A 21,133-nucleotide genomic window follows, 5' to 3' on the forward strand; every position below is an offset into this window, starting at 1 on the left:
AGTCTGCAAGACTAATCCGTGAGATGTTTACAATATTAAACAAGGAGCAGAAGCTGTCACATCTGTACCAGCTCAGGTGATGAAACGGACCTTGTCTCATCATCATTTTTCTCACGTTTCCCACTTGTGCATTGTATTCCCCTCACACTTGGTGTGTCTTGGATTTCTGTTGCCACAGATATATTTAGATAGATTAAACCAGCCTGCTATTCATTAATATTTCATTTATATGGGGATTAGATTAGAATTCATTACCCAAATCCACTGTACTATTTTAATATTTATTAAAATGCCCTAAACCACAGGAAGAAATATTGTCTATGATATATATGTATGTTCTCCATATATGATCTATAGAATATAGAGAAAATAATTTTATAATATATAATTATTAATATTATACGTAAAATACAGATTTTATAATATATAGAACATGCCTGTCTGAACTACACAGATACATATTAATGTAGTAGAAAATGATCCATAGTTTATTTGCAAACATTTAATATTAATTAAATAAAAATCAATAAGAAAACCTTGTGCTGCCTTTAATACTGCATAAAACTGCATTGTTTACAGTTACTAACCTCAGCTTCTAAAAGGACCTTTTCTTTATCTGTAACAAAGGGTGATATATCAGAATAGGGCAGCTTTTTGCTTGACAAACCCAATTCTTAATCCAGCTAGTCTATGTCATTCCTTTAATAAATTGTTCAAGCTCTGGCTTAACAGGTCTGGGCTACTTGCTCATGTCTTCTAGCAGTAGACCATTCTAAGACCCTTCTGCTCTTAAAGAGACCTTGTAAATACCTGTTCTAATTTATTCTTAAATACTTTATACCCATTTATTATTGTGCTGGCGCCATCCTTACACTTACATAACCTTTTCCAGGGTGGGCTTTTCCTCCTTTTTCTGGGTTATATTACTCAACCACTGTCTCCTTTCAGAAGACAGATTGTGTTCTTCACCACGTATCTTGTGGCCATTTCCAGCACTTTGCAATTCATCTCTTCAGCATGATGGACAAAACAAACACAGTATTCCTGACAATGTGTCAAGTGATCTTTTATTATTGTATTAACATATCTCTATTTTTCACTGAGATTGTGCTTTCCAATTTAGTGTGACTGGGGAGAGGACAGAATGAATTGCTGTTGATTGACAATGTATGTGTTGTAAGAAAATTTGTAACAACTTTTTAATAGGTGATTTACATAAAACTAACATGTGATAGTATCCATTTCTGAATTAATTGAGTTTTCAGATTATAAGTAATATAAATTATAATGGGAATCAACAAAATAATTTTAAAAATACAGAAAGCATGAGGTAGGAGAGAGAACATTTTTGCCTGAGTTGGTCTGTTTCTAGTTTTCCTTTTCACTTAACCCAGCTGCTGCTTAGGATTTACTGATCTTGTAAGGTGTTTTACTGACTGGAAAGTTATTGAAGTTGTGGTGCCCTGGCAGACTGAAGACAAAGTTTAATAAATTATTCTGGAACAGCATTTCTAGACAGACTTTTGACTGGTTTTGTTTGTTTTTGTTAACACCTAATTAATTTTTTTCATAGAGAGAAATCTTCATTAAAGATCAAGCATATGTCTATAGGAAGTTTAATTTGAGTGTCACTATGATATCCTTTGAACTGCTAACAAAAAATTAGAGCAAAGTGAAGGAAGACCAGGGTTAATATGTCTAATATAGTCATCATTACTTTCTAAGTGGGTGTTTTCTTGATATTTAATGGCTGATATTTACATACATACAGCATACTCATTTAAAAATAATACTTTATCTGTTTTTTTTAAAGAAGAAATTATTTCAAATTAGAGGGCCTATGTTGAAGTCACCTGTGAAAACATACTAAATAGTAAAAAAATCAGGAGGTGCTGTAATTATGCTAATAAGTTAATTCTGTTTTTTTTTACTTATGTTCTTACAATGTACATAACTTTACAAAATCTAAAATTCCTCCAGAACCACTCTAATCAATGGTATCTTTCATATATTTTGTCTTCTTGCCATCTTCCCAGTACTGTATGGTTGTTTACATTGGGTATTATCCCATTCTAGAATACATGCAGGTGTATTTTGATACTAGAGGAAGCAAGGCAAAATCCTTTGTTCATTTTTCCCAAATTGTAAGATGTGCAAATAATGTTATCAGCAATAGGTTGCAGTATATAATATGGGTGTGTTTTGTGTTTTATAGGGTTAAATAACTTGTTGAAAAGTTATGAGTGTTTATTGAAGAGTCTATGGCTCTGTATTGTATTAACTTTTTTTTTTTTTTTTTTTTTTGAGCTATAATAGAAGCTTAATTCCATCTTCTCTTTTTGACATTTTTATTCTTATTTCCTTCTCCTGGGCGTTTCTTATTTTAATGAGCTTTTACTGTGCTTCTCTAGCAATCAGCGTGTGGCAGCTAAGCCAGTCAGCAGACAGCATATGGCATTGCCAATTAATTTACTTGATTTGACACAGACACAACAGTATGCTAGACTTCTGTGACTTCTTCAGAGAATTATTTATAGAAGTGTCTGGAACATAATGTCAGATATCTAATGGGGAGTAGGGAATGTGTTCATTTAAAGAAAAAAGTGCATGACATTTTATCATTTATGCTTTTAATTAAGACTGTCAAATATCTATATTAAATTTTCTTTCAGCAGTCTTAGATGTGGAAATTATTTGATTTCATTGTTGTTCCTTATGCTAAAGATTGTATTTTAATACTTTGCTTTTCATGCACCATTGAATGTGTATTACCCAAACAGTTCTGATTATCCTTTCATTTTAAATTCTGTTATGATAAAATATACAAATGCTCCTTTCAAAGCAAGATTTTGTAACTAATTTATATATATAGGTCTATCAGAGCATCACTTAAAGTTATGACCTATCCAATTGGAAATACTACTACATAATACCTATTGTATATTAAATTTTAAGACTTTTTTGTCTTTTTCTCTCATGCTTTGAATAAAAAGAATACATTTCCTTTGCATTCGTAAATCCTTGTTTTGATAAAAATGAATGAAGCCGGTTCAATTTGTAATATTTTTCCCATTTGTAATTCTTTACCTTTCAAAGTATGTAGTTAAATAAATAAATACATAGACCACCTTCAAATCAGCTGGTGGATGTGTTCACACTAAATACAAGTTATTACAATGTATGTACCTAATCTGATAAATTTGGTACTCTGTACTATGTGTGCAAACTATATTTAAGTCACACAGTTTGTAGATACACACTCCTACAACCCACATGTGTATCTCACACTGTGCTCCAGTTTATTTGCTTAACCTCTGTAGAGGGGTTGGATAAAACACTTCCCAGTTCCCCTAGCTCTCAGAATTTTCCTATTACTCTTTTTTAGCTGTTTTCTAATTAGCTGTGAAGTGGTTTCGGATAACTGAGAGTTGGATGCTTTCCTGTGGTTTTCTGTGGAAACCCTAAGTATTTAAATTCAGATTTCCATTTCCACTCGGAAGACCAGTTGCCTTGGAGACAGTGTTCAGTTTGGAGCCACTATATTGTTCCTTTGCTCTGGCCTTTTGCTTATGTTGAACTTTGCATGAGAGAAGTAGACTTAAAACATGCGTATAATTTGAAGGGTTGAAGTTCCAAGTGACTACCAGAATAGTTCTTCAAATTACTGTATTTGGGAATTATGTAGAAAACCTGTGTGTCTGTGTGTATATTTATAGACCTATATATATACATACACATATCTGTTAGCCAGTGCAAAAGTCTAAATCCCTCTTATTCCAATGTGAAATGAGATGGGAGTGCAACTTTCCAGTGACAGCTGAGAAAGCATAACAATCTATGTAATTTAACATAAGCTGGAAGGAGTGTAATCTTGAAAAAAATAATGAAACACATAAATCATGAAGAAGACTAGTTTATACCTTCAATAGGTATAACTGAAGTTTCTATAATATCTCATTAGCATGGCTACAGATGGAAGTGTCTGTGTCTGCACACATACATACAAAACCACGCACTTGCAAGTGTATTGTCCCTCTGTGCCCACTTTCAAATACCATAATATTTGATTGCAAATGTATATTTCATTCATAACAATAACTAGTCAGTGTTATCTTTAAAGAAATAAATGAGTCCACTTCATTTAAGAGGACATAGAAGGGTAATACATTCTACACACTAGAAGATTAATGAACCGCTGAGGAGCTCCCTTGTGTTCTCCCCAGTGTATGTGTAGCTGCTGCATCAGGGAACAGCAGTTCACGTATTTTCAGCTATAGTAAATAGCTCTCAGGCTTTTCAAATAAAGTTGTGCTCTGCCTTGTATGCAGGCCAGGGCCTATATATTGAATAAATCATCAGAAGTGTATTCCAGTTCTTTTAAAGAGGGCATGGTAGTGCTCTCTATTTTTTATTGATTGCATTTGCAGAGGAAAATTGAGTCCATTCCTTGTCAAGGCTCCTAAACCCCATGTCATAAAGAAGAGAGAAAAGAGGAAAAGATGGATGGAGTTCAGTGGAATTAGCCAGAAAGAATGATGTTTCCTATTGTGGGATGATAAATTTTATTTTTTCATCTTGCCCATATCAAGTAAAAGGTAGCAGCTGAAGTACTTTGAAGTGCTAATCTTCAAAGACTTCTTTTAGCAGAATTGGAAATAAGCTTATTGAAGAGTTATCTCCAACTAGATTTTCTGCCAATTATCAGTCAAAAGCTCTTTCACATATGGTTGTTAATAAAAGGAGAGGCAAGTGTTTCTAGGATATACAGCATCTCAGTAGCTGTGGCTAGAACACCTTTAAACATTTTCTTTTAGAAAAATGCATAATTTTTTATAGTAACAAAAAAATCAAATTCTTACTATATTAATGAAATCAATATATATACATATCTCTCAAATTAGGGTATTCTGAGAGGTGCTATGGTCTCTACTATGAGCTAGTGAAAATAGCACTGCATTGATTTTTATGTGCAAATTGAGAATCATAATATTTTAGCGGTAACCATTTGAAAAATAGTTTTGTTGCTGTTTATGAGCATTTTTGCTTGTTTTTTTTTGGTCAGTGAGTTTAAAATCCATTGCTGTAGGCTTTAAACCAGAACCTAGAGGTATTGGTTTGAAATTGCCTATTACCAGAGGTATTACATTAAAAAAAAAAAAAAAGAAAGAAAAAAAGTAGGGAACTTGATTTACAGTTTGTCTTTTGAAGTCCAGGGTGTATTCCTCAGCAGAAGCAAAAGAGTGTATATAAGTTGTGGAAAAACACTTAGAGAAATAAATGATTAAAGCTAAAATTGCCTGCACCCTTTCCCTTATTTACCCATTAATGGATTAGTTAACACAAATGTGGGTGCATTCTACATCAAGTGTACTTGTAGACAGAATGGAAAAAAGCAGACAAAAACCCCTGAATGAAGGGAGTAAGTTTGAATTGCAAATAGCAAACTGCTCCAGGAAAAAAAACCCTGAATGAAGGGAGTAAGTTTGAATTGCAAATAGCAAACTGCTCCAGGAAGAATCGTTTTAATGATTGTACAATCAACTATTTACATATCGGTCCAACAAATAAACTCTGTGTGTCTGTTCCAAGCACAAATTGCAGTTGTCATAATCAGAAAGTGAATGAAAAGAAGGTGATGTATGTTGAACCTTATATGTGTGCTGTTAAAGTTTATTTCTGAAATGAGACTTGTACACTTAATTATGAATTTCTGGAGTGCGGGAAGATACGTTTTTTAGTATATAACGGATATGTTACCTGCTGTTAGTAGCCTTTTCCCAGATTTATTTTGTTTTACTTCTATTAAGATGCTCCGTTCTGGTTGCTCATCATGATTCCACCTTGTTTATTTTTTTAATTTCAACCTCATGTATTATTGGGTTGGGTTTTTTTTCCTTTGCTGCAAGTTCTTGGAATTTTTTAGAGTGTCGTATCTCTCTCTGGGAGAAAGTTATAGAGGAGGAGGAAGGGGAAAATGGGTTGTAAATAAGATTATAAAACTCTTGAGTCTGACTATAAAGCATCACTTCACCACAAATATTAAAAATAATACCTAGTAAGCTATTTTTCTTACTTTATAGCCTAATTTCAACAATTCTAATAAAATGCTGAAATTATCAGTTTCAGTATATTAATTCAGTACTTTGCTATGTAATTATTTTACTATTTTTAGATTGTCTCCTTAGTTTCCCCTTTTTTTGGTATATGTATGTATTTTAGACAAGCATATATGTATGACTGTGCATGTGCTGAGGTGTGTGTAAACATATAAGTTCATATATGTATATATAACTCCTATACATGTTTGAGTGATGTTATGTGGACACTCTGCAACATTATATGTAAATGTATAGTAAGATGTTTATCTTCATTGAATATAGTTTTTTCATTAGTGAGTTTACAGTCTGAAGGAAATTCTTTCTTTAGGAATATTGTATAAAATTTCATGCCTGAAGAGTTTTTTTCACAGGGTGCACAGCCACCAATTTAGAAAAGCATTTATGAGCATGATTAACTTAAAAATATTTTTTTCTTGATTTTTCTGAATAGCAGTATCGGTGGTCTGACCAGGCTGCTGAGGTCACCAACGGATCTGGGGGTAGAGGCTGCAGAAATTTTAAGTCAGAATATTGTATGAAGTTTCATGCGTAAAGAGTTTTTTACACGGGGTGCACAGTCACCAATTTAGAAAAGCATTTTTTTTCTTGATTTTTCTGAATAGGGGTATCGGTGGCCTGACTAGGGTGCTGAGGTCACCAACAGATCTGGGGAAGAGGCTGCAGCAATTTTAAGTCAGGTCACAAGGCCAAAGAAATGTGTTAGTTCATATTGTTATGGGACTTGGGAATTCATAGATGACCCTGAAACCTAAATGCTTTGTCAGCTGGCAAAAAGATAAGAATTATTGACTCCCATGTGTAAGTGTCCTAAGGTCCAGTGTTCTAAATGCCACCATAGACTTCCACTGGTCCAAGTACTCTATACATCAGATGAGAAATGGTGACATAAAACCAAAAAAAAAATCAACCAACCCCCCCCCCAAAAAAAAAAAAAACCCAAAAAACCAAAAAACCAAAAAAACCCACACCCCAAAAAAATCAAGCTGAAAAGAAACTTTTTTAAGTAAATGACAGAGCTTCTAATGACTTCGTGGAGCTACTTCTGGAAGTAAGATTTGACACAAAGTCAAGTTTAGAAAGTCTGTACACAATGCTTAATTACACAGTAGTTCAAACAAGATCTAAAAGAGATAATTGAACAGTAACCATTTTAAAATTATAATTAACTTCTTATGGTTCATCAGGGAATTATTCCTCTTTCTTAAGTAAACATGTATGTATTTATAATTATCTACTTAACAAAGGGAAGGTATATAGTACAAGCTTATTGCTTACAGGGAATCTCAAGAGTTGGAAATTTTATTTGATATTTCTATAAAAAGCTGTATCTTGAGAGAGTAATATCATCTTGAAACTACTTCAAAAATGCCAGGTAAACCTTTCTGCAAAACACATGGTGTAGCAACTTTCTCCTTAACCTTTAAAAACAAGCCTATAAAATTTAATGTTGTGATCTCATTTCTCTAGTAACTGTTAATAACCTCACTTTGGAAATGGGTTGGCAAATGTTAACTTTCCATCTGTCCTTATTTTTATTGTTTCTTTCTCTCAGGGTAGCAGAGGGCTAGAATGTAGACTTACATACCAGTTTTTACTGTGATGCCACTCAGGTGCCTTAAACATGAAATGTTTCTATTTCAGTTTGACTTGCCCCTTTTCAAGAGCAGCTGAATTTTCTTTCCATGTGCAATACTATAGTGTAAGCAGAATCTGTATTACAGTGTTAACTTTTGTAGGATTTCTACCTACATCTTTAGCTGTTTTCAAATGTTTTTTCCCCTTGAGTTCCCGTTCCACTCCTGGATTGCTAATCTAGGTGTTTCAGTTCTAGAAACATTATTTACAATGCCATTAGTTGACACAAAAGAAAGAATTAGTGACCAAACCAACAAAAAGTCCTTGCGTTTTCTAATTAACTGAATACTTGATACTTTGTAACATTCTTAAGATTTTTTTTAAAATTAATGAGATATTCATGGCTGATTAAATGAAGTAAAAAACATGATTTATCATAAGTTATAAAGTATTCTGTATCACAAAAAAAATTAATTGACTATTGACTGTAGTCAATTGACTATTAGTGTAGCAGTGTTCATCAGTTTTAGAGTAAGTTTCCCAGCTTTTCAAAAAGGCATAGGACATGTTAATGTATTATTTATTTGACTGATTTTATAATATATTTTATTGATTAAAAAAAGCATTAGTCCAGGACAATTTTGTGAGTGTAAATTTCTGTATAATTGGCCACATAGTGTTTAGCTGAAATACGAATTTTCTTGTATTTTATCTTCTTGGTGGAACTGACCCAGCTCAAAATATTAACGGTCTTATTGGTGATCTTTCTGTAAGTGATCACATCTATGATCATTAAAATCTTGTAAGCATGCGATAACGAATACTGTTGTGCATGCAGTCCTACCTTAATATTACAATCCAAATAACTCATCATTGTACTTTTCCCATATAATCCTCTTAGAGTTTCCATTTGGAAAGGGACATCTTTGTTATCTTTATAAGAGGTGCATACCTATCTTTGTTGACAGCATTCTAGTTGTTCTTATTGCAGTGTGTTATAATCAGTGAACACCAGCTTTATATGCTTGCATTTGTTTTCCTATAACTGGGAAGTGCAACTAGAGTGACGTGTCAGAAATGAAGTATTTGTAGAAAACATTGGCTAAGCAAATAAGCCAACAGTCATTGCATACACATAATGCAACAGGAAGAAGAGAGCGTGAGGAATTTGAAGAAACATGAAGAAAATTCCTATGGAAGAGTGTGCTGCTTTAAATTTACTGTGTGAATTAGTTAAATGAAATGTTATTACTTTCTGCCACAGTTCAATTTCCTTTTCATAGTCATTGCTGCTTGTGTCAAGATGTAACTTTGTAATTCGAATTATGTTTTGTCTTTGACAGCTACGATAGTGTTAAATGAACTCAACTGGACTGCTGCTTTGGATGATGTGTTCAAGCGGAACAGAGAGGAAGACCCCACTTTATTATGGCAGGTTTTTGGTAGCGCAACAGGCCTCGCTAGGTATTACCCAGGTAACTTAAGTCTCCTGAAGAGCTGTCCTATGCCACATATTGCCTTTTTAAAATACTCTGAATAACTAAAACTTGCTTTCTTACATAGATGCAACTTCTGTGTATTAGAAGTAACTCAAGGAGTGTGAAATTATTCTGGCATAAAACTAGTATGAGGGGGAAGAGACTGGGGCTGAAATATGTAACTAGTATTTCTTACAGTAAGAGGAACAAAAGATGTCTTCTGGAAAAGTGAAAAGTTAAATTTTATTTTTGCTTTTTTTTTCCTGTTATGTATAAATAATCAGTTGAATATTTGCGAGTGAGATATTTGTGCCTTCTATTTTTAAAAATAATAGCTTGGAGATTAGACAGGTAATCTTATGGTTAAAGTCAGTGAAAATGCAATTGCACCATGCTGTCTTTATGTCCTGCAGAATCTAGGGTCTCTGACAATTATGTCTTCCCTGAGGTCAATGAATGCAGCCAGGATCTGTTCCACCTGTTGAAGAATCCCATTACTGGATCACAGTAATTAATTAAAATAGATGTTTATTTTACTGTATTTAGATCATCATTAGCCTTAATTTGATACTTGATGTGTCCTAACTAATGGAAAGGCGCCTTTTTTTTTTTTTTTTTTTTTTTTTTTTTCTTTGTGATGAGGCGTACTGGCTGTGCTCCTGATGTTCTTAAGTGAGGCTGTTATCAGTGACAGAATAATGAGTCCACTACACACAATTGTCTTGTCTCTTGCCTACAACAGGCTAAGGAAGAACTCTAAGAACCTTTCTCTTCTCTTTATACAGGATTGATTGTGTTTCTGAGGGTGAAAGGGATTATTCTGAAGCTGTTACCATATCATTAGCACAACTGCTAGCACAGACAGAAAAACTGCCTTAGGCTAGTTTACAGGAAGACTATTTCATAGCATAGCATCGAATCCTGTTTGTTTTGTCATGCTAGATGCTCACGAAATAAATACAGTGAGATGTTGCAGAAAAAATAACATTGAAAATGCTAATTTCATATCTCTTTTATTTCCAAGTGTTCGGTTTCAATGCTTTTGGGATATATTAGTACTCTGTTTGGGGTCACCATTTTTCACTGCTTACTGTATAGTGATGTTTTCCAAGTGCTGAGAAAGAAGTGTTTCTTAAATGCATCTCTGTGCCAATATCTAGGAAATTAATTTTCAAGTGCAAGATTATCTCATATATTGAACAATTTTGTATATCTAGCTAAATTGTCAAGTCCAGTTGTTTACCAGCACAGCACAGGAGCTTCAGAATCTCTATGTGTTCTTCCGTAGAGCACCTCTATAAAATGAGAGAGGCTTGCTGTCCCTATTTTGAAGGTAGATATGTTGCTTGTGTATAATCTGTCTAAACACAAATTTAAATTTAGTATAAAACTCAAATCCTCATACCTCCTGCTTATTCCATACCTAAATGCCTAAGTTCTTATTAGCTGTCTAGTCCTGTCAGAATTTGAAATAATAAAATTCTGGGTAATTCCCCAATTCTTAAATTCTGCACTTACACACACAGTAACCTGGAGAAGTCTGACAGTCCTTAAATTGTGTGTGTGTTGTTCTGTGTGCCGCCTTCTTCCCATTTCCTTCTATTTATAGCTCAAATTGGTAAGCTGTTTGAGTTTTAGATTTTTAGAACTGGTCTTTGTGCAAGGTTGTCCATCTTTCTTGTTTTGTGAACTCTTTCTCTCAATTTGCTGACACACACAAATGTTCTGAAAACGAAATTAAGTTTCATATGCTGGAATGGGTTTTTCACATTTGCTTTTTGAAAATGATATTATAAATTGTAAAACATTGCTTCCTTATATTTGCCTTAGGTAACCCTGCTTCAAAGTTGATTAATTTCTCCATAGTGATTATATTTCTGAAAGAATTTGGAAGTATAAAAAATCAAAATCAAAATGCATAGATAAATCTGCTCATTATTATTTGAAATATATCAACTCAGTTTTTGTTCTTTAAAAAAATTAATCTTTGGTACTTCTAAGCTATAGAGGGTGTCTTCAGCCACAGGTTTCTTGGAACTAATGTTTTTATCTGATAGTATCCCACTGCCTTGAGTAATGGGCTAGATGTTACATCACTTCTGCCCTGAGTAGGCACCTGGGCTGTCCTTGTCACCATAGTAACCAGCAGCATGAAGGGATCTTTCTGAGTGAACCTATGGGTGGAAAGTATGTGTGAAATATAAGATTATTTTTTTATTACATATATCCCATTGTTTTCTACATATATTCTATTTTTGGCACTGTAGTACACTCCTCTAGCATCACATATATGATTTCACATACTTTTCAGCTGTGCTTATTTGCCTCTGGTACATTTGTGTTCCCTTGTCTCTATCGAGAGGACAAGACAGGGGACAATTTCCTTCTGACAGTGACCTAGACTGAGACATGTGGCAGTTCCTTTCCTCAGACCTTCTTTATACCCTATATGTTATTAGGGTTAGATACAATAGTAATTAGTTGCAATAGAATAAGAAACTTAATTTACCAAAAATAACTAACAGCATCAGGTAGAGGAAGTAATGGTACCAAAGTGTTTGCTTCCTTAAATGTTACAACTTCATTCGTCCATCAAATGTTCCTTATGCAAAATGTCTTTTTTACTGAGGAGAAAACCATATTCTATGTAGTGTTACCTTTGTGGTTTTTTTGAAGGAGAAGAAAATATATCTAGGCAAGCCAGATTTAGGAAGATATTAGGTAGATAATGATATGCAAGAAGCTGAGTATTAGATATATATACATAAACACACATACATGTCGATACATGCAGTGATGGCAGAACCTATGCCAGGCATAGAAGGGAACTAACTGTACAGCTTCTTCCTATGTTTACCATACAAGGTGCCCCAATAGAAACATCAGAGACTGCACTGAGCTCAGCGTCTCTCTTGATAGATTAATACATTACTTCTTTTTGTTTATTAACTATTTTCCCCTAGGGTATACTCTGTTCAGCTCTCACTCTCAAATATCAAACCAGAAATGGCGGAGAAAACCCAAAGGTGCAGGAGACCTCCATGGGCCTCAAACCTCTTTTTTCACCTCTTTCAGTTAGGTCTTTAATCAGCTTGATTTAAAGAATCACTATGAGTTTCCTCATACAGAACTTTTTCTTCTTTAGATTATTTAAGAATGTGTGTCTTGCCTCAAATACTTTTAAATATTACTGACAGTACTTAGTATCAACATTTTCATTATTTTCAGTGGCAGCATATTTATGCAGCAAAATGCTAAGCTCTGTTACTGTGCTGGCAACCATCCATTTTGATATGAAGATGCCAATAGCAATTTTAAGATTTCTATTAGCTGTTCTATGAGCTCAGAACAACTCAAGAGTAAGTAAATGGTATTTTGATAGAAGAGCTCAAAAGTATAAACAAATAAAGTGAATGGAACTTTTGAGAAGGATGTAATAGATACTCATTCTTATATTTAAAGTTATATATCACATATCAGTCTTTCTTTCAAAAGATGGTTTCAGCATTGTAATGCATTGTCCTTTTTGCATACATTTATGGAGTTGTACCAGAATCAAGACAAGAATCTCTTATCTTCAGGTGAGGAAGATACCTGATAAAATTCATAGTTTAAAAGGGAGATGTACAAAAGGTGGAAGCAAGGACGGATGACCTGGGAGGAATATAAAGACACTGTCCAAGCATGTAGAAACATGGTTAGAAAAGCCAAAGCCCCCTGGAGTTGAACCTGGTGAGGGGTATGAAGGGCAACAAGAAGAGCTTCTACAGCAGGGGTCCTCAAACTTTTTAACCAGGGGGGCGGCATGCGGATGAAGTGGCAGGCAGTCATCTGCGGCTGCTTGGTTTCACGCCCCCCCCCAACCCCCGGTGGGGTGGGGGGGTCTGTAAATACTGGGGGCCGGATTGAGGACCCTGGGGGGCTGTATCTGGCCTGGGGGCCATAGTTTGAGGACCCCTGGTCTACAGGAACACTAGCAGCAAAAGAAAGACTAAGGAAAATAAGGACTTGCTGCAGAATGTGGTCTGGCTGCTCCATGCTGGAGCAGGGAAATTGTTGACAAAAGGCATGGGAAAGGCCAAGTTACTCATTACATTATTCACCTCAGTCCTTAGTCATCAGACCAGCCCTTAGTAATTGCAGGCCTCTGTGGTCAGAAGGAAATTCTAGAGCAAGGTTGACTTACCCTCAGTGAAGGAGGATCAGGTTAGGGAACATTTAAACAAACTAGACATGTACAAGTCCTTGTGACCTGATGGGATGCACCCATGAATACTGAGGGGACTGCTGGACGTCATTGCAAGACCATCCTTGCTTAATCACTGAAAGATCACAGAAACTGGGAGAAGTTCCTGAGGTTCCTTCTTTCCTGAGGAAACAAGTGTTGCTTGTATCTTCAAGAAGGGCAAGAAGAGGATCTGGGGAACTACAATGTGTCAGACTCACATTAGTCCCTAGGAAAGCAATGAAACAAGTCCCCTGGAAACTATTTTAAAGCATAGTGAGGACAAGGTGATTGAGACTGGTCAACATAGGTGAAAGGGGGAATCATGCCTGATCAACCTGATGACTGTCTGCAAGGAGATGACAGACTTGGTGGATGAGGGAAAAGCAGTGATGTTATTTGTCTTGACTTCAAAAGGAAGTCTTTTGACATGGTTTCCCTTAATATTCTCATAGACAAACTGATGAAGTACAGCTTAGATAAATGGACAGTGAGGTGGACTGATAACTGTCTGAATTGCTGATCTCAAAGGGTTATGAGAAGTGACATGAAGTTCAGCCAGAGGCCAGTCAAAATTTGTGTACCCCAGGATTCAATACTGGGGCCAGTGCTATTCAACACCTTCATTAGTCACCTGGATGATGGGGCAGGGTTCACCCTCAGCAAGTCTGTAGGTGATTCAAAACTGAGAGTGTCTGATACGTAAGATAGCTTTACTGCCATTCAGAGGGATCTCGACAGGCTGGAGAACTGAGCTGACGGGAATCACAGAGTTCAACATAGGGAAATGCAAAGTTCTGCATCTGGTAGAAGAACAACTACAGGCACCAGTACCTGCATGGGATTGCCTAGCTGAAAAGCAGCTTTACAGAAAAAAAAAAAAGAAAAACAAAAAAAAAAAACCACCACAAAAAACAACCAAACAAAAAACGGAGGCCCTGACAAACAAGTTGTACATGGCCAACAACAGCCTGGGATGCATTAGGCAAGTAATTTCTTGCAGGTGAAAGAGGTGATTCCCTTGACTTAGCACTGGTGAGACATTTATGGAGTGGAAGATCCAGTTCTAGAGTCTGTAGTAGAAGAGAGACAGGGACTTACTGAAAACCAGCGAAGATGATAAAGGACTTGGAGTAGAGGCTGAGAGAGCTAGCTTTCAGCCTGGAGAAGATGAGGCTTAGAGGAATCTTACAAATGTGTATAAATAGAAGATGGAGAGGGCGAGCAGTTTTCATCACAGCAGTTTTCCTTTTCACTCTGTATTTTCTTCCACTTCTGAAAGAAAATTTAGAAATTCTCACATAAATCTTAAATACTGTCATTCAGAACAACAGAAACAACATCATGTGTAATTGTTTTCATAAAATGTCTAGTTGTGTTTCAGTATCTGTCCATGGTATCAGAGAGTATCAAGGAGTACCAGCACTGCTGGGCCAGTATGGAAGTGCACAGCTGATGGATTAGCCACGGCAAAGGTACTCATCCACATGGAGAAAGCTTTTCAACTTAATTCCAGTCTTACTCTATTTTTTAGAATTACTGTCAGTTCAGAAGTAACAGTGTACTCGGTGCTTGTTTTAGGAAGTAGGGAGTTGTTTATTAATTTTTCTTCAACACACATACTAATGTGTGGCAAAGACAATGTTAAAAATGTTGGACATACTGAGACCTCTTGGTGCATGCAGTGCTTGTCCTGGGGTCAGCTTCACATGTCAGCCCAACAAGTCCACACTGACAAGACACAGCGTCAGGATAAGCAAAATACAGCACGGTACACAGACATCCATACAGTGTAGGCTGGGCAAGGAGCAAGGGCCTGAGCTTAAATGAAGCTCTGAAACAAAGAGACAGAGGTTTCCAGGAGATTTCTTGCAGCTTTTTGTCCCTTCCCTCTTCCCACACCAGCACTCCCAGGTTACACATCTGCACCTTATAAACATGGGCTTGAACGCAGGCAGCAATCGCCTAGGAGCCTGCAGAGCCTGCTAGTGCATGTAAGGCCCTTCATTTTTAAGGAACAGAATGATTTCATCATGTTTGCATGAGACTACAATTGATTCCATAATCTTTTCTGCCTTCGCTTAAAAATTTCCCTCTTGCTTAAAGGGGAAAAAATGTGAAAGTAGCACCAGACAACTTCCTTCTGCTCAGAAACTAAATTGCATTTGCTGCCTTATTGATGGAGGATGAAAAGAAGACTCCATATGTTTTCTGTTCATGTTTATCCATCAGTGCAAAAACTAGGCACAGGCCATGCAGTGCTAGTTTGCAAACAATCTCAATTTATTACACCGGATGTAATGAAGTTAGCTTGCAAGTACTTTGGATTCTGCATGATTTTATGGTTCTATTCAAGTTGCAACTGGCCATTTCATCTGTCATTAACACAGACCTACTACTAACACATTAAAAATGTGAAATGTTACAGGTTTAATATACTGTTGGCCAAAATTTGGATATTTTCTGAGCATTTATTTTATTTTCTTCTTTGTTTATATATATATTTAATAATTCATAGCAACAGTTAAAGTATGTTAAAATTGTTAAAACAAGTTAACAGACTGGTTGAATTGTGAAGTCATTGAAATCAAATGGCTCAGGCACAGTTTTTTCACAGCCAACTGTAATGTCTTCATGTTACAAGCATATCATACAAGAGGCATTTTTGCAGATAGATTTATCCTTGTAATCAGTATGCACAAAATCCTTTGTGACTGATATGTAGGTAAATAAAACATTCTCATAAAGCTATACAGGAGGGATTTCTGTTGTTTAAGGTTTTGTTGCTAAACTTAATTTCCATAGCAAGAAGATACGACGTGATGGATGAGATTAGATTCAGTAAAATTAAATTCAAGTTGCATTGAAATCTGGGAATTAAAAAAAAAAAAAAAAAAAAAAAAAAAGAAAAAGATATCAGCAGTTTTAAATATCCATGTGCCAGTATGTAACTGAAATCAGAATTTCAGTTACATTTTACATTGACAAGTCTGACCAGAAAAGCCAGACCCAGATGTAAAGGCGTGTAGTGAATATGTGTTGCATCCTGTTAGACATGATACTGTTATCTGTATGGTTCTGTCTGACTTGCAGCCACAGGGACCTTGAGGTCATTATCCTGCACTACTGTCCAGTGCATACTCAGGGGCTATTTTGATTCATCTCAGAAAACAAAGGATCTTGATTTACTTGGTAGCATTTTGGGGAATTAGTTACATCTTCTTTTTTTCTGTTAAATAGGAAGTTACAATCAGCTTTTCTGAACATGTCCCACATGACCTGTATGAGAAAACCCTTCCTGTTTCTTAACATTCAAGTTGCAAACAGAATTTTAGCCGAGTTATCTGCAGATGGCAAGACAGGACTGGTCATATAAATAACTTTTCTTTCCTTTTTGTTTTTGTTTTAAGGCTCAGTTGTGTTGAATTCATGTTTTCAATTCTAGTTGTTTTAAAATCCACCAGGTTTAAAAATATTTGTAGAAGTTACTAGCCTTTGTTGTGCAAGGGAACCGTTTTCCACTATTTATGTATAACTCATAAATAAGACTCGCTTTTCACCTCTAAATGAAAGAAAGCTGAAATGTATTTTGTGGGGTTTTTAAAGCAAACCCTCCTGAAATTTGATATGGAATTCTGAAAGGCAAATTTTTTGGAAACAGTAAACAAAACCAGAAGAGTTTCAGTGGGAAAACTGTTAGCCACCAATTTTAAAATTTCAGTTCTCTGTGAAATGGCAAGAGAGCACAATTTATTATAAATGTTGAAGCACTTTTTCAGTAGTAGATAGTAGATATACATCTTTCTGCCTAATTTTTGAGTTTATACTTCTAATTGTAGAAACTCATATTAGCTTTTAAGATGTCATTTTAAGATGACACTTGCCTAATTCTAGTCCAGACATAGTGCTTCAGTAGTTTTTGACTCAAAGTGAAAGCAGTAATCCTACAGCATTTCAGCAAGATCATTGAAATTACCAATTTGTTCCAATCCCATTGAAACTTGCAAAGACATAAACCAGCAAATATCACAACATGGTATTTTAATAACCAAAAGTTTCTTTTCTGGAATGCTTTAAAAGAAAAGGGAAAATATGGTCATCCTCAGAGGATAAGATACTTCAAATAGACACTTGAAATGGATTAATATTCTGGAAGGATGGATCTCATTCATCAGATATGGACTGTCTAATACAGAATAGATGATGCCTTTTTTAAAGCTAAGCATAAGTGGCAATAATCATAGAATCAGAGAAGTAACCTGGACTAACCCTCCTGCTCAAGCAGGTCCACCTAGAATCTATAATGTAGGTCAGGTTTTGGTTGTTTGTTTGTTTTTTTAATGATATTGTTTCCAAAGAGATTTTTTCTTTGGTGGCAGGAAATTGAAAAATGAAACTTTTTCTTTTTTTTTTTTTTTTTTTTTTTTTTTTTAAATCTTGAATTCATTCCCTGTGGGCTTGCACATGTAGAACTTTGTTGACTCCATGTAGACAGAAAGGTGCTTTAATATAGATCAAACTGCAGATTTCATTTATAATTAACCACAGAGCAGTGAACAAATCTGTTACACAAAAACAAATAAATGTAATTTAAATAGTTTAATATGGTTTGACAGTTATTAAGTTACTTACCTTTTGTGAGGTATCTACCTAGCTAATTATACTGCTGGGTTTTAGAAAGCAGTTATCTCAAAGTACAATGTAATATCATTTTTTTGGCAGGATACTTGGAAGTGTAGGTACAAACAAATGAGTTCCTCTTTTTAAACCTGAAATCCTTCTTAATTATAGAGGTAATGAGGATTATAATTGTTAATCAATGTTTCACTAAAATACTGCAATAGGAAGCATATTATTTTCACTGTAGCAATTACTACTTAAACAAATTTTAAAAACATTTTATGTATTGATGTACTTTTGCCTGATACCACCTTTCTCTGTTTTGTTGTTGGGGGGGTGGGGGTGGGGTTGTTTAGTTTTTTTATAGGCTAATACCCTCAGTAAAGAATGCATTTTGTTTTGGACTGCAGACAGCTGACATTTATTTGTGGTTAACTATGATATAGGAGGCTTTCTAGTTATAGCAATAAATACACTTAAGAAAGTTTGCAAAGGATTACTCACACAAAAACACAACCTTGATTTAGATGAATGTTTAGTAAGAAAACTCTTTTATCAGCAACACCAACTTCCGTAAATGAAGTATGCTAAATAAAATTTGTCAAAGGTAGTACTTGAAAGAGTAGTACTGATATGGATGGTTTCAGATTCCAGTTAGTGGGGTTTATATAGCAATAACAGTAGTATGATGATACATTTATAGATTCAGGATTTTTTATGAGGAAATGTTGAACATAAAGTCAGTGTGACAGTATTTGGTTTGCAGTGTGCTGAAGGTGGAAATCTGCCACACTTGGTCAAGGTATGAAAAGCTGAGGCAATTCGTAACAAAAATAAAACTGAAAAAGAAATACTACCCTGTCCCCAGATGTTCCAAATTTTCCCACTTCCATCTGGGCATTTAACAAAGGCATATGGGAAATTACATTTAAAACTTGCTTTCCCAATACGGTATGTTTGTCGACTTCCACTCTCCCAAAGTTCTGCATAGCTCTGTGACTTCTCTCTGTTGGTTTTTGTGGGGTTTGGTTTTTGTTCTTTTTTTTTTTTTTTTTTCCATAGAGGAAAAAGTAGCCTCCAGCCTGCAGTTCTGTGGCCCTTTTCTTATCACATAACTTAAAAACGTATTTGTCATTTTCGTTTGACCTTACCTGTGTTACAGAAAAATGGTAGCAGAAGAAATAAAATGGGTAGAGGACAGCCCAGATGCATATAACTACAAGAAAGCCAGTAAGAGGTGCTACAATATTGAATTCTTAGGTGAACATTGGGAACTTCATACTAATGAAGAGAAATAGTATTTCCTAAGGAGACTGACTCTTTGGCAGACTTCCAGGTGAACTAGCCATGAAGTAGCATTTCAGAATGTTTGCAGTCCTGTTATTTATGGAGATATGACTGTTTACTCGAGAAGTATTGAATTCAAGTGGCAAAGTATCTGTGAAGTTAAAATCATTCTTAGCGAAATTAGTAGATACCGAACAAGATTGCAGTGTTGGAATTGAGTGCCTACATAATCTTAATTTAAGTATATCTGAGCATGTCTTAATCATTCATAAAGGTATTTCTTAAGCTCATCTGCTCCCTCGGCTTCAAAGATATATCTGTACTAGTAAACAGAACAAGTCAGAGTTTTATTAGAATCCTCTAGGCAGCCCCACAGTGTGACTGAAGGGGCAACACATGCTGGCAGCCATTCCCAAAGGACAGCTCTGGATGCTGTTTTCTTTCTTCTGGACTACAAGGTTCTCCAGTCCTGTTCTAGGAGGCTTCATGTTCTCAAACACCCCGACATTATTTTGTGCTATTACTGCAGGGCATATATAAACTCCATAGAATATAACACACAGCTTAATTTTCATCCCCAAAACCCGTTCTGGTTTAAAGGTAGTAAAAATATCACTGTCTTCATTTTGCAGATTAAAGAAACAGGTGTCGAGAGGTAAAATGACTTTTTCAGTGATCCTCCACAGGTTAGGGATTCAAGCCAGGAATATGGGTAACACCAAGTTTCTATAAGATTCAGTGTGCTATTATTATATTTATTAACCCATACCTAAATTCATAGCATTGTTTAGACATCAGCAGATGTGTTAATCTTCTCAGGATCTTTGTAATATCAGTGCTGAAGAGTACAGTGATAAGAGCCATTGTATTCTTTCCCATTTTTTACTCTAGATTGTATTCTTTCCCTTTTTTATTCTAGATTTGGCTTATATTTAGCCTTACTTTGTTTATCTATATAATAAATAAGTACACTATGATAGGAACTTCAATTAATTAGAGAAAAAATCTCTTTAGATCCCTCATGCCAGTATTTTACTAGGATATTCCTATGTAATTGGGGCTTAAAGGTGTTAAATAAAGGAATTCATAGATAAAGAAAATATAATTCTGTGGTGCTAATTATCCAGAAAAATATTTTTTTCCTTAAGCTCTTGAGATTCTTAGATTAAAATAAGGATAGAGAAGAGCTAGTATTATTGCTTTCCCTTTGTAAAAAATAAAGAAATCTTGAACCTATTTCCAGATGTCAGTGGAGCAGGTCTCATTCAGCTACTGGAGCATTCCCTGCTTAGACAAATTAATAATGGAAGAGCTTTAGAAATCAATTTCGTATAAAATAAAATGGTGTATCTCCAGATGAAGGACTTGCTGTGCACAGCTGCTCTTGTGTTAAGCATTAATGGTAAGCAATAGTGTTGCGGCCATAATATTGAACTTTCCAAAGAAAGTCATTACTGAAGCAGATACTAAGAGAGTAAAAAGCCTAAAAAATCTATACAAAATGAATGAAAAGCCTTGAAAAACTGAGAACTTCACCTTCTTTTTTTTGCAAAAGGTTTTGTATTTAATAGCTGTTAGTTCCTGTTAACAACTTAACATTTAAAGGAACCTTTAAAGTAAAATAACCAAACCAAACCCAAAACACTTGCTCAGTAATCCATCTTATAAATTATCAAGTAGTGCAATTAGTGTATAAATTGATAGTTCTACTTTTTACATTGAAATAAGCCTCTTTGAGCATTGTTCACATTTTTTTTTCTTTTCTTTCTTTTCTTTTTCTTTTTTTTATTGTTGAAATCTGGGAGGAAAGGACATGGGCTGACATGTCT

The 21,133-nt window shown here is 35.1% G+C and overlaps 1 protein-coding gene across 13 annotated transcripts in view; it reads left to right on the top strand.

Moving 5' to 3' along the window:
• Positions 1-21,133, top strand: part of CACNA2D1 (calcium voltage-gated channel auxiliary subunit alpha2delta 1) — a 434,287-nt gene that overhangs the window by 289,034 nt on the left and 124,120 nt on the right. For all 13 annotated transcript variants that reach the window (XM_080392375.1, XM_080392376.1, XM_080392369.1 and 10 more), the window contains exon 7: positions 9,038-9,169. In XM_080392375.1, coding sequence (XP_080248501.1) covers positions 9,038-9,169 — 132 coding nt within the window. The remainder of the gene's footprint in view (positions 1-9,037; positions 9,170-21,133) is intronic.

The sequence above is a fragment of the Falco punctatus genome (genome assembly GCF_963210335.1).
Source record: "Falco punctatus genome assembly, chromosome: 6".
In the NCBI taxonomy this organism is placed as follows: domain Eukaryota; kingdom Metazoa; phylum Chordata; class Aves; order Falconiformes; family Falconidae; genus Falco; species Falco punctatus.